This window comes from Eretmochelys imbricata, chromosome 3, assembly GCF_965152235.1.
Source record: "Eretmochelys imbricata isolate rEreImb1 chromosome 3, rEreImb1.hap1, whole genome shotgun sequence".
Taxonomy (NCBI): Eukaryota; Metazoa; Chordata; order Testudines; family Cheloniidae; genus Eretmochelys; species Eretmochelys imbricata.
In genome coordinates, this window is record NC_135574.1 from 35,609,264 (window position 1) to 35,624,297 (window position 15,034).

Consider the following 15,034-nt stretch of genomic DNA (forward strand, 5'->3'; position numbering starts at 1 on the left):
AAACCGTCACACAAAAGGAGGTGCATGTGATGGGTGTCCACCCCACACAAGGTCTGTGGGGTTACACTGGCTAGCTGGGCCAATTAAGTCCCCAGACTGCATCTGGAGGAGTCAGGGAGCAGGGATTAATTAGATAAGGCTCGACTGGGCAGGAACAGGAGGAGCCTGTATAAAGCCCAGGAGCTGAGAGCAGCTAGGGGCTGCAGGGAAGGAGTCTGCAGTCACCCTCTAGAAGAAGGGAGGTATGTTTGGGACTATAGAGGATAGTCTACAGTTACTCCCTGGGAGGAGGGTGTGTGAGTGGCAAACCCAGACTTCAGGGAGAGCCAGAAAGGTAGGAAAGGCTCAGGGGAAAAGCAGCAAGGTATGGGATAGGGCAGATCTTGGGTGCTGATGAGAGGGCCCCAGAACTGGGTCCTGGAGTAGAGAGTGGGCTCAGGTTCCCTTACCAGGCACTGGCAAAGTGGCACAGACCAGGCAGGGGAGAGCAGACTTCCTGGGACAGTTTGTCCTGAAAGACTTTGATACCCCAAGAGATGAGGGCGCATAGTGACCTGGCTTGAGGGCCAAGTTACAAAGAAGGAGTACCTGGAGTTGCAAAGATGGGTGGAGAGACTGCCAAAGGAAAGTGCAGCATGTGGAAGGAGCTAATCCCCAGAGTGGCCAGGAGGAGGCACCCCTAGTGGTGAGTGAACCCCATGACATTGCACACATGGTTTTTGTAAAGAGAGATCATGCCTCACTAATCTATTAGAATTTTTGAGGGTGTCAACAAATGTGTGGAAAGGGTGATCCAGTCTGAGATTGTCCCTCACCAAAGGGTCTTAAGCAAAGTAAGCAGTCATGGGATAAGAGGGAAGGTCCTATCATGCATCAGTAACTGGTTAAAAGATAGGAAGCAAAACGTAGGAATAAATGGTCAGTATTCACAGTAGAGAGAGATAAATAGTGGTGTCCCCCAAGGATCTGTACTGGGATCAGTGCTGTTCAACATTAATGATCGGGAAAAGGAGTAAACAGTGAGGTAGAAAAGTTTGCAGAAGATACAAAATTACTCAAAATAGTTAAGTTCAAAGCTAACTGTGAGGAGTTACAAAGGGATCTCACAAAACTGGGTGACTGAGCAACAAAATGGCACGTGAAAACCAATGTTGATAAATGCAAAGTAATGCACATTGCAAAACATTATCCCAACTATGTATATAAAATGATGGGGTCTAAATTAGCTTCTTCTAGCATTTGTAGTGCTTGCCGAGCCACCCAACAGCCACTTAATAAGCTAAATTAGCTGTTACCACTCAAGAAAGAGATCTTGGAGTCATCATGAATATTTCTCTGAAAACATCTGCACAATACGCAGCAGCAGTCAAAAAAACTAATAGAATGTTTGGAACCATTAGGAAAGAGATAACAAGACAGAAAATATAATGCCACTATACAAATTCCACGGTACACTCACACCTTTAATACTGCATGCTGTTCTGCTTGCCCCATCTCAAAAAAGGTATCTTAGAACTGGAAAAAGTACAGAGAGAGCAACAAAAATTATTAGGGATATAAAACAGCTTCCATATGAGGAGAGATTAAACAGATTGGGACTGTACAGTTTAGAAATTGGATGAATAAAGGAGCGTATGATAGAAGTCTATAAAATCATGACTGGTGGGGAGAAAGTGAAAGTCATCCAATGAAATTAATAGGGAGCAGGTTTAAAACAAATATAAGGAAGAACTTCTTTACAAAATGCACAGACAATCTGTTAAACTCATCTTTAGGGGATGTTGTGAAGGCCAAAAGTATAACAGTATTCAAAAGAGAATCAGATATGTTCATGGAGGATAGGTCCTTCAATGGGTATTAGCCAAGATGGTCAGGGATGCAATTCCATGCTCTGGGTGTCCCTAAGCCTCTGACTGCCAAAAGCTGGGACTGGACAACATTTGATAATTGTCTTGTTCTATTTATTCCTTCTGAAGCATCTGGCATTGGCCACTGTCAGAAAATAGGTACTAGGCTAGATGGAACATTGGTCTGATCCAGTATGGCCATTCTTATGTTCTTAAATTCACAATTCCAAGTGCATTTTGCCATGCCTCCTATTATAAGATTCAGATAAACTCTTTTCAGTTTATTGTAGAGATAACAACATCAATAGAAACCATTTTATAGCTAAGCTTAATACATTGAAAAGGAAGGTGGAAGTTCAGAGTTCATATCTGTATATGAAAGGAAATGTGAGCTTGAGGTCTAAGTACAAAGTAGGATCCATAATGTCTTGAGTTCTACTCTTTAATCTGTATCCCCATAATCTAACCACATGCTATCCAGCAGACATCTATTTAATAGCTCACATTGTTGTTGTTGTCCTTCATGACCAAAGATGATGCTGATGGTGGTTTTATGTCTTGATGCCAAGGAAGGGATTACAGTCTGTGCCTGCCGAGGTTTACAACTCTGCCTGTATCCTTTAAGATCCATACTGCAGTTAATCTTGAATTGGGTAAATCCATCATTGACCACTGCTTGCCAGCATGATCTGTAAACATCAGTCCAGCTGTCAAAATCAACATTGAACTGTTTCAAGTTACGTTTCAGTGTGTCCTTGAAGCGTTTCTTGTGCTGCCTCATATGCAGTTGCACACTGTGTTTGCCAGACAGCTACTGCTTTGGCATGCTGGTGTCATCCATCCTCAACACACGACCAGCCCAGGGTAACTGTGATGTGATAAACATGGCTTCAATTTGTGTAGAGTGACTACATTCCAGAACCTCATTACTGGTAACTTTATCTGCCATATTTGACGCAAGGTACGGCATACAGATGTTGTAAATGGAACTTATCTAGCAGCTTAATATGATGCCTGTAGCAGGTCCAGGTCTTATGCCCATACAAGAAGTTTGACAGTACAACCACTTTATAGAGTTTAACTTAGTTTGAAGCTTAATAACATGTTGCTGCCAGACTGCCTTATAGTTTGACAGATGATGAACTGGTCTTGTTGATACAACTTATCAGCTCCTTGTCTACAGTAACATCATTCGACAATATACTACCAAGATAGTAAAAGTCTGTAACAGCATTCAGATGTGTGTTGCTGATAGTGACTTTTGGTTTCATGTAGGGTTTTCCTGGTGACATGACCTCTGTCTTTTTCAGATTGATTGTCACCCCTTACCTCTCTGCAGACTGCGTGAATCTGTCTGTAATCCATTGTATATCTTCTGGAGTATGTATCTCTAGAGCACAGTCATCGGCATACAGCAGCTCATAAATAATTGCCTTGAAGATCTTCATGGAAGATTGCAGCCTGTTCAGATTAAATAATTTTCCTGAGGATTGGAAATTTATCCTGATACCAGCATTCAGGTTTTTTGTAGCATCATCAAGCATTGCTGCATAGAAGAGATTGAAAAAGAGTGGACCAATAATGGAGCCCTGCTTAATACCATTAGTAATAGGAAATGGGTTGGACGGAACACCATCTACTATTTCCATCATGAAATAGTCTCAGAATGTTGGTTAATTTTTCTGGACAACAAAACTTACATAACACTTACCAAAGGCCAGGTCTACTGATGGTGTCAAATGCTTTAGCCAGGTCTATAAAGACAGGTGCTGTTATCTGCATTTCTTATGCATCTGATGGACTACCAATATCAAATCTGCCATACCTCATGTTGGCCCAAAACCGCATTGCGATTCCAGTAGCGTGAAGTTAATGACGGGGTGGGGGGAAGCCGAGGCACAAAATGAGATCATACTAGCTAGGGACATAAAAGGAAACAAGTACTCCAAATATATTAGAAGCAAGAGGAAGACCAAGGACAGAGTAGACCCATTACTCAATGAGTGGGGAAAGACAACAACAGAAAATGTGGAAATTGCAGAGGTGCTTAATGACTTCTTTCTTTCAGTTTCCACCCAGATGGTTGGTGGCAATTGAACATCTAACATAGTGAATGCCAGTAAAAATGAGGTAGGATCAGAGTCTAAAATAGGGAAAGAACAAGTCAAAAATTATTTAGACAAGTTAGATGTCTTCAAATCACCAGGGCCTGATGAAATGCATCCTAGAATACTCAAGGAGCTGACTGAGGAGATATCTGAGCCATTAGCAGTTATCTTTGAAAAGTCGTGGAAAATGGGAGACATTCCAGAAGACTTGAAAAGGGCAAATATAGTGCCCACCTATAAAAAGGGAAATAAGGACAACCTGGGAAATTACAGACCAGTCATCTTAATTTCTGTACCCAGAAAGATAATGGAGCGAATAATTAAGCAATCAATTTGCAAACACCTAGAAGATAATAAGGTGATAAATAACAGTCAGCATGGATTGGTCAAGAACAAATAGTGTCAAACCAACCTGATAGCTTTCTTTGACAGGTAACAAGCCTTGTGGATAGTGGGGAAGCGGTAGATGTGGTATATCTTGACTGTAGGAAGGCTTTTGATACTGGGTATGTCTACAATGGAAACTTCAAAGTGCTGCTGAGGGGATTAGCTCTGAGTGCTGGAAGCCCGGCTCCCAGCGCTCAGAGCCTGTCTACACTAGCGCTTTAAAGCTCTCAGACTTGCTGTGCTCAGGGGGGTGATTTTTCAGACTCCTGAGCCAGCAACTTAGAGATCTATAAAATGTGAGTGTAGACATACCCACTGTCTCACATGACCTTCTCATAAACGAACTAGGAAAATACAACACAGATGGAGCTACTACAAGGTGAGTGTATAACTGGTTGGAAAATCGTTCCCAGAGAGTAGTTATCAGTGGTTCACCGTCATGCTGTAAGGGCATAACGAGTGGGATCCTGCAGGGATCGGTTCTGGATCCGGTTCTGTTCAATATCTTCATCAATGATTTAGATAATGGCATACAGAGTACACTTAATAAAGTTTGAGGATGATACCAAGCTGGGAGGGTTTGCAAGTGCTTTGGAAGATAGGATTAAAATTCAAAGTGATCTGGATAAACTGGAGAAATGGTCTGAAATAAACAGGATGAAATTCAATAAGGACAAATGCTAAGTACTCCACTTAGGAAGGAACAATTAGTTGCACACATACAAAATGGGAAATGACTGCCTAGGAAGGTGTACTACAGAAAGGGATCTTGGGGTCATAGTGAATCACAAGCTAAATATGAGTTAACTATAACTCTGTTGCAAAAAAAGTAATCATTCTGGGATGTATTAGCAGGAGTATTGTAAGCAATACATGAGAAGTAATTCTTCCTCTCTACTCCACGCTGATTAGGCCTCAACTGGAGTATTGTGTCCAGTTCTGCGCGCCACATTTTAGGAAAGATGTGGACAAATTGGAGAAAGTCCAGGAAAGGTCAACAAGACCTATAAAAGAAGATTGAAAAAAAATGGGTTTGTTTAATCTGGAGAAGAGAAGACTGAGAGGGGACATGATAACAGTTTTCAAGTACATAAAAGGTTTTTACAAGGAGAAGGGAGAAAAATTGTTCTTAACTCTGAGGATAGGGTAAGACGCAATGGGCTTAAATTGCAGCAAGGGCGATTTAGGTTGGACATTAGGAAAAACTTCCTAACTGTCAGAGTGGTTAAACACTGTAACAAATTGCCTATGGAGGTGGTGGAATCTCCATCATTGGGGATTTTTAAGAGAAGGTTGGACAAACACCTGTCAGAGATGGTCTAAATACTTAGTCCTGCCTTGAGTGCAGGGAACTGGACTAGATGATCTCTCGAGGTCCCTTCCAGTTCTATGATTCTATGTTGCATAGATGATCAAAGAATATTTTAGTCAGAATCTTTCCAGCCATGGAGAGTAATGAGATACCGCAATAGTTACCACAACTGGACTTTTAACTTTTCCTTTTGATTATGGTGACAATGGTGGTGTCTTTGAAGTCTTGCGGTACATCTTCTGTACTCCGTGTATTGAGAAATAGTCTATGCAGTCACCTCAGCAGGATCTCACCTCCATACTGGAATATTTCTGCAGGAATGCCATCAGATCTAGGAGCCCTGAACTTCTTTGTGGCACTGACTGCAGTGCTGACTTTGTCACAGGATGGGGTTGCATCCATGTTATTACATGTTGGCTGATCAATTACTGTTATTAATGTCTTGTCTCTGATGTTGGACAGTGTGTTAGATCACTTAAACGCTGTTGTCACCACTGAAGGATTTCTCTTTTGTCAATAGTCAGTGTTAGGCTGTCCACACTCTTCAATACCACTGTAGTGGTATGTGTAGGAACAGATATGTCTTCAAAGCAGCACAAAGTCTTTGTTCTCATGAGGGTCAGCATAGCCCTGGATTTCATCTACCTTGGCATTCTACCATTGATTCTGTACGTCTCTAAGCTTAGACTGGATCTCATGACCAGGGACCCTAGAAATCCATTTCCCACAGAAAAACGTGGAATTTGTGTTTTTATAGAATCTTTAATTTTTACATTTTGTGAAAAAATAAAAACATATATTAACTATTAACTAAATTTTACTGAAAGTACCAGTGTTACTTATTCAGTATGAGCAACCTCCCCCTCTTGTGGTTGATTTTTGAATGTGATTTAAATTTACATGGCTAAACATACTCCCTTACAAGTGCTATGCCTCTCTCAGGTCGGCTGGCAGTAGCGTTGTTGCATAAAGTCCTGATAGTCCATGAAACATTTATAATTGGTGTTGTGAGCCACCTACATTCAAATGTGTGACTACAGCCACCAGCATCACCACACCTGTGGCTTTGCCACTTGCCCATCACTGTAAAACTTTCCCCCATCATCAGATCACGGGCATGAATTATTTTCTGTGGTGATGGCTTGTGTCACACCATCCATGCTCTCTTTTCCATTCAGCAGTGCTCCAGCAGCACGCATTCCCAAGAGAACTGGTAAGAGTTAGGGTTCAGGCTATAGCTGTCAACGTGGAATTATTCCATGAGCCCTCTATAGCAGTGATTCTCAAACTTATTTGATTGGGGCCCCTTTCTTTGTGTCTGCAGGCGTTTACACACACACACACACACACAAAGTACACACACAAAGTACACATACAGCAACCCAGCTCTGAAGATAGAGCAGAGAGCAGCGGCTGCTGGCCAGGCACTCAGCTCTGAAGGCAGCACCGCTGCCAGCAGCAGCACAGAAGTAAGGGAGGCAATGTGAAAAGTGGTATTTGTCAATATCACTTTTCACAGCAGACTTAACTCCCCATTGCCACCCTTACTTCTGCGCTGCTGCTGCCATCCCGAGGTTGACAGCCAGAGTCCTGCCACCTCCAGGTGAGGGACTGAGGGAAGGAGAGCCCAAGCCCAGGCTACCTCCCAGTGAGGGACTAACTGTGTGTGTGTGGGGGGGAGGGGTTAGAGCAAATCCAGGTGGTGGGGCTCTGGCTGTCGGCCCCAGTATGTTGGGGCTCCAGCTGTCCCTTTTATCCTCGCCTCCCAGGTGTGCATAGCCCTTCTGCATGAGCCCCAGCCACCAAGGGTTGACAGCCAGAGCTCTTTAAAAAAAAAAAAAAAGCACACAGCTCACACCTCCCTTGATACATTCCCGCGCCTCTCTTGTGTAGCCCACCCCATAGTTTGAGAACCACTGCTCTATAGTAGTAGACATCGTCTTGCAATGCCATTGTAGAGTAGAATACTCTCATCAGCCACAGAAACCACAGAAATCAACATAGTAATTAGGGGCATAGGTTAGTGAGTGTCAGGGCATGTTCACTACATTTCTGGGACCCCTTGCTGCTCCAAGCTCCCTCACAGAATTTGCCTGGGCATGCAAGGACCCAGTTGCCAGTTGGTACCACTTAGGAGGTACTGCGAGGATCTTGCCTATGCAGGGGCTATGTACCAGCGGGGAAGATTCATGCACTTGGTCTCCTTTTCACCTAGATTAGGCAGCCAATGAAGATAGTAGTAGAATCGCTATCTTGATCACCAGCACTAGATATTTCACACAGGCCTGTTCCACTAACAGTGCCATGGCACTAACCAATCTATTAGCTATGTGAGGCAGCATAAAAATAACTTTGTCAGATTGTTAGCCAACTTTATTTCAAAGAGCAAATTCATAATTTAGCAGCAGGGGAAAACTGATGCCAAGTTTTTTTTTCACTCATACTTATACCCTCATCAGCCAGTTCAATACACTTATACATGCTGGCTTGCAGCTCAAATTTCAAATCTGCTGATTCAAAAGATTCCTAATCTACATCATTCAGTGTAGGAAACCTACAAATAGAGATTTGACTGGGAGAGTTTATGCAGGAAGGTGAAAGTCAGCTACATCTAACACAAAATTAGGATGACTGTATTACAGTTTTCTGTTGTAAATTTGTTTTGTGCATGAGTTCTTTCTAATCCATCAATAACTGCATAACATACCTTTAGATTCTTCAGGCTTTTTGAGAAAGAATCCAAACATATTTTTGAAGCTCCATTCTTTCTTCTTTTCCTGAAATACAAATCATTGGTATTTTTCTATGCAACAGGTTCAGAGACGGTGACGCATTGACTTATAAGGAAAAATTAAAACAGCTAACATGTATAGAATGGCTACAACAAAATAAGGGGAGACTTGCTGGCAGGCTACAAATATCTGAAGCATACAAAAAAACAAATTCAAACACAATTTAAATTATTTTCTTGGATATACAAATGCAATTCCCACTGAAGTCACTGGAAATGTCCAGAACATTTCCAAGGAAGAATTTGGCCCAAAAGATAAAAGAGAATTATTTGGGTGTAATTTGGAGTAATCAGATGGAATCATGGAAGGTTAGATATAGTGAAAAACTTCCCAATGGGACATTATTACAGCATTAGGCTGTAAAAGAGCTCCTAAGTGAGTACGCAAACTTTTCCCGTCACGCCACCCTTACCATTCACAGAATTTGTCCCCCACCAACTTCCCGTCACCTGCTCTGAAGGCCAGCAGAAGTAAGGGTGGCAATGCTGCTTCTGCTGGCAGCAGCCCTGCCTTCATAGCTGGGTGATCAGAGAGGCGCAGCTGCTGGTTGGAACATACATGTTGTTTGTGGCCCGGAAGGATCATCTTTTTTTTTAATCCCGCTCCCGTACCACTCTGCAATAACCACTCTATTTTTATCCCATTCCTGCTATTATGGCAGTGAGTCCTGCAGAATCCCAGTTTCTTTGTGCCTCCCCAAAGAACCTCTGGTGCCCCCCCCAGAGAGGCATGCCTCCTAGTTTGTGCACAAAAATTAGTGGGTGCCAAGCTCCCCTCCCCACACTCCCGCCCGCCAGCAGCCTCCTGCCAATCAACTCCTCCCCCTTCCTCCGAGCGCCTCCTGCATGCCGCAGAACAGATGTTCTGCAGCATGAAGGAGGCGCTGGGAGGGAGGGGGAGGAGTGGAGATGGGGTGCACGCGGAAAGAGGTGAGGAAGAGGCGGGAGTGGGGAGGAGCAGGGTGGGAAGAGGCAGGGCAAGGGTGGGGTCTGGGGGAAGGGGTGGAGTGGGGGCAGGGCCGGGGTGGAGTGGAGTGGGGGCGGAAGAGGTGGGTTGGGGGCTTGGGGAAAGGTGTGGATTTGGGGTAGGGCCTGGGGCTGAGCAGGGAAAATTAGAAGCCAGCATCTGTGACTGCTCTAACTCATTGTTGCATTAATACTTGATCTTCCTCTACATACAATATGCTAATGAATATGGATAAAAACCTAAATGGATGGATAGGACATTTAAAAGTTCAGTTTTGAATGTTCTCTCCATTGTTTTCCTGTTTAGCATTATTGATGACTGATGCTTAGTTTATACAACTTCTCGGTGATCAATGGTGACCTTGTCTAGGTGGGAAGTACTAAAATACTTAATTGTAGCCAGAGAACAGTATAAAGAAAATAAGTGGAGAAAAAAAATTAAAGATACTGTGTGGGCAACATATTATAAAAATCAATAAACAGAATCAATGTGACTTTGATTTTTTAATCACAAAATTTCTATGCAAGAGACACTTGATCAAACAATCTGAGTTTTATTGGCAGTTCTAACAATATTAATTAAAGAGAAACCCTTTGCTAGTATACTGATAAAGCAACCAAAAATTATCAATTACTGTTATAGTTTTTTGCATATATTCAAGTCCCATAACTTGTTTAAACCTACGTAATCAGCTGTACACACTGATAATATTGCCAGTGCAAATATCTAATTTTCAGTTTAAAATTTTCATGAGAGGGAAAAATAATAATTTCTCCATGATACTTGTCACCTTTAGCTGAGGGTCTCAAAGCATTTTACAAACATTAACCTTCACATTCTTTAGACACACACAAAAAATAGGAAAGAGTTTAATACTCATAAAGGAAGAAGATTTGTAACAATCAAACTATACAATTCTTTTGGGTATTAAATTTTAAACATCCAAAGTCAAGTTTTGCTTTAAGTTACATGCCTGCAAACCTATTTCAAATACAATTGTTATTATATTCCCTTTCTGAGTATTAAACTCTTCACTTTACCCTCTTAGTTTCCTTGAAGCATCTATGTATCTTATGTCTGTTGTTTTTGCAAATTAATACTATTTTGATATATAATGTGTTCTACAACATATTAGAGATTATGGGGAGGGGAGAAAAACTTATCTGAATTTGAATGCTTAAAAGTTAGTAACATGCACAGATCCAAACCCCATAAATTATAGAGAGTATAGCTGGAAGCAGAATTTGGTACACAGGACATAATGAATTGTAAATACTAAAGGATAATCATGCTGACATGTAGGTTAAACTAATGTATTGGTGGCACATGAAACTAAACTAAATATATATAGAAATGCACACACACATACAGTCCCTTCATTAGAATCACAAGTAAAAGATGTAAACTATTTTACTCACATTAATAACATTTTACTCCAACATAAAGTTGTTTAAGGCCTTGTCTCAGGAAAGAACTTACGCATGTGCTCTACTCTGTCCCTAGTCAGGACAGAATTTGTGGTCATGCTTAACTTTAAGCATGTATTTGAGTCCCATTGACATCAATGGGACTCAAGCACATGCTTAAAGTTAAGAACATGCTTAAGTGGTACACTGAATAGAGATGCTTTCCTGAATCAAGATGCTTTCCTGAATTGGTGACTGTTAATGGGCTACTCCTGTATATATAATTAATTTGTTTACTACTTCTGAAACACAAAATTTTCACTCTGAGCTCTACAAATGTTTTACAGATTCTCTGTCATATTTTTAATCCGACTAATGCAGTTTTATTAAGTGATTTTTGTACACTATAGGAAGATATTGCCTCTTAACAATGGGTAATTATACATTTCTCCTAAGCGTTGGCCAAGTTTCAATGCCAAAATTCCCATAGGGGACAGCATGTATGATCATGTTTCTAATACAGTGAATAGCCTTAGACAAATCGTTCCTGAAAATAGCATGACAACTTGCTGTGAGGGGGCTCACTCACTTCTTGTCCATTTGGTGTGAACCTGTACTCACTCTCTCTGCTCCCAACACCCCCTGTGAGTTGTTAACCTTGTCAGGTGGGACTTGAGCGGCCCAGCCCTCTGGCCAAGTCACATACGGTCTCTATGCACAGACAAATCCCTTCCAGGGTAAAAGGTCCAACAGGGCCTATCCCTGTGCCCTCGTTAGTCTTTAGCCTGTCTCTAGGCTCAGTCCTCAGCCCCTTCTCGGCTAGCTTTAAGTCCTTACCGGCCCTGGTATAAAGCAATGCCCCCAGGGCTTCATCTCTGGAGACTCTGCCTTCTCAGTTTTTATTGCCCCAGCTCTCCAGCCAGATCACTTCTTCAAGTTCAGTCCCCTTCTTGGAGTAACAAATGATTGGCCCTTTGCAGGATCTTCAGTCCTAGAGCCCTTTAAATTCCATCCCTGTGCTTGGGCTTCCACATGAAACTATTTCGACCCCATTTGAAAACCCAGTTTCTTTGCTGTCTGCAATGTTACCCTTTCCATAGATATGAATGAGATTCATGATGCCCCTAAAAATCCTCTGTAAATCAGGAGATTACAATTGTGCTCTAAATCTCTCTCCAATAGAGCAGCCCCAGTGTTAACCCACCCGATCTTCTTTGTAATAGGAGCGTTAGGGGACGAGCACTAAGGAAGCGTCGTTCTAAGTCAGCCATAAAAATGTTGGCATACTGTGGGGCCATGCGGGTACCCCTACTCTACTTGTGCTACACTGATGCCATCTTCATCATCTGGACCCATGGAAAAGAAGCCCTTGAGGAATTCCACCATGATTTCAACAATTTCCATCCCACCATCAACCTCAGCCTGGACCAGTCCACACAAGAGATCCACTTCCTGGACACTACAGTGCTAATAAGCGATGGTCACATAAACACCACCCTATACCGGAAACCTACTGACCGCTATTCCTACCTACATGCCTCCAGCTTTCACCCAGACCACACCACACGATCCATTGTTGACAGCCAAGCTCTACGATACAACCGCATTTGCTCCAACCCCTCAGACAGAAACAAACACCTACAAGATCTCTATCAAGCATTCTTAAAACTACAGTACCCACCTGCTGAAGTGAAAGAACAGATTGACAGAGCCAGAAGAGTACCCAGAAGTCACCTACTACAGGACAGGCCCAACAAAGAAAATAACAGAACTCCACTAGCTGTCACCTTCAGCCCCCAACTAAAACCTCTCCAGCACATCATCAAAGATCTACAACCTATCCTGAAAGACAATCCCTCACTCACGGATCTTGGGAGACAGACCAATCCTCACTTACAGACAGCCCCCCAACCTGATACAAATATTCACCAGCAACCACACACCACACAACAAAAACACTAACCCAAGAACCTATCCTTGCAACAAAGCCCGATGCTAACTCTGTCCACATTTCTATTCAAGTGACACCATCAGAGGACCTAATCACATCAGCCACGCCATCAGGGGCTTGTTCACCTGCACATCTACCAACGTGATATATGCCATCATATGCCAGCAATGCTCCTCTGCCATGTACATTGGCCAAACTGGACAGTCTCTACGCAAAAGAATAAATGGACACAAATCCAACATCAGGAATCATAACATTCAAAAACCAGTAGAACACTTCAACCTCTCTGGTCATTCAGTAACAGACTTAAAGTTGGCAATTTTGCAACAGAAAAGCTTTAAGAACAGACTCCAACAAGAAACTGCTGAACTAGAATTAATTTGCAAACTAGATACCATTAACCTGGGCTTGAATAGAGACTGGGAGTGGCTGGGTCATTACACAAATTGAATCTATTTCCCCATGTTAAGTATCCTCACACCTTCTTGTCAATTGTCTGAAATGGGCCATCTTGATTATCACTACAAAAGTTTTTTTTCTCCTGCTGATAATAGCTCATCTTAATTAATTAGCCTCTTAGAATTGGTGTGGCAACTTCCACCTTTTCATGTTCTCTGTACGTATATATATCTTCTTACTACATGTTCCATTCTATGCCTCTGATGAAGTGGGCTATAACCCACGAAAGCTTATGCTCCAATAAATGTGTTAGTCTCTAAGGTGCCACAAGTACTCCTGTTCTTTTTGCAGCTACAGACTAACATGGCTGCTACTCTGAAACCAGTAACTTGACATTCTTTTTTATACAAACCTTTTTTTCAATATCCTCATAGGCACTTCCATCTTCCTCAACCTATAAAAAAAAGGTACACGATTAGTCACTTGCACTTTCAGTTGCAATGCCATTACTAACGTTTATCACTCTTTCTTTGCTCTCAGTTTTAATCTCACACACGGACAACATATAAAGAATAGTTTTGACATGCACACCATTTTCCTTTATTGTAAATTCTATTAAATCTCAAATTGACTTTTTCACTGTATTTTAATGACCTGAACAGTGTTTGTACATTTTTACTAAAAGTAAGTTATAGGCATCAATTTCTCAAGAAACATAGTGCTTGGAGAATTACAAAGACAGACAAGTTTAATCTTTTTTCCATGAAGAATATAATGACATTATCACAAACACTCAGTTATGCTAACATTTTGGATCAATATTCCAAACTATACATATTTTGTCATTTAATTTTTTTTTATCACTATACAAGGGGTTGAGTTCTGCTTTCAGATATGCAGGCACAATTCCCTTTGTGTTCAATTCTAAGGGCAGAGTATGGCCCTCAGGGCAAAACTGGGATTAGCCCTTTGAAGGTGTGTGTAGAAGAGAAGGAAAGCCACAAGTAGCTCATCCTCTTCTCAAGCAGAAGCATTCTGTAATCTGAGCCTTGAGATCATCCTGTGAATAGCCTGCCAGAGTCTTGTGTCTCCGGCTGATTATGGGGTTGGAAGGGACTAGGGAGAAGTCTTCTCTCCCCAAATCTGCAAAGAGCTAGGCAGGTGAAGACTGCAGAGTGGAACATGCTATACTCTTTGAAAGGGTGTAGAGTAAGTGCCACACTTTGCTCCCCTGACACTCCTAGCAAAATTGCACCTTAAGAGAGGCTTAAAGCTGCAATATGGATCTAAAAATGTAAAACTAGAACTTGGAATAAAAGGGTATTTAAAAATATCCATTAGAACTATATTAGAAGCAGTACAACAATGACAGTACAGTTCACTGGAAGTATGATCAGACACAGACATACAGAGCCTAAAGTCCTTACTCTGCTTTTACTTATTTTTTTCTCAGACAAAACTGAAAATACTTCTGGATTTGATCTGTTATAACTGTTAAAGGTCATATAAAGGTACAAAAACTCTCCATGTTTCTTCAAAATTCTTTGTTCTTCCTCTTAAACAGTATCCCTTCAAGTGCCAGAAGGTCACTCATTTCATTATTTCAGTCCTCCATGTTCAGAATGATAGATGATTTTCAGTTTCTTTCAAATGTTCTTTTCACAAATGAAGACGTTCTTAGAACTGTTTTGGAGGAACACAAACCCCTAACAACTTTCAGATTTATTCATTTATATATTTGCTAATCAGAGCACTCCTTTGATATCCGATCTCTCGGGGTAGATTTGTATTTAAAATTATATTTAGCTTCCTCTTCCCAGTATCTGTTTTTGGGCAATGCCACAATAAATCTAGAAGATTCCCCGT

At 41.6% G+C, this 15,034-nt stretch overlaps 1 protein-coding gene across 1 annotated transcript in view; it reads right to left on the reverse strand.

Annotated features, from left to right (window-relative positions):
• Positions 1-2,289: 2,289 nt before the first annotated feature.
• Positions 2,290-15,034, reverse strand: part of DCDC2C (doublecortin domain containing 2C) — a 95,141-nt gene continuing 82,396 nt past the window's right edge. The window contains exons 10-13 of the mRNA XM_077811465.1: positions 13,581-13,622; positions 8,362-8,431; positions 3,177-3,393; positions 2,290-2,536 (exon numbers count right to left, since the gene is read on the reverse strand). Coding sequence (XP_077667591.1) covers positions 2,290-2,536; positions 3,177-3,393; positions 8,362-8,431; positions 13,581-13,622 — 576 coding nt within the window. The remainder of the gene's footprint in view (positions 2,537-3,176; positions 3,394-8,361; positions 8,432-13,580; positions 13,623-15,034) is intronic.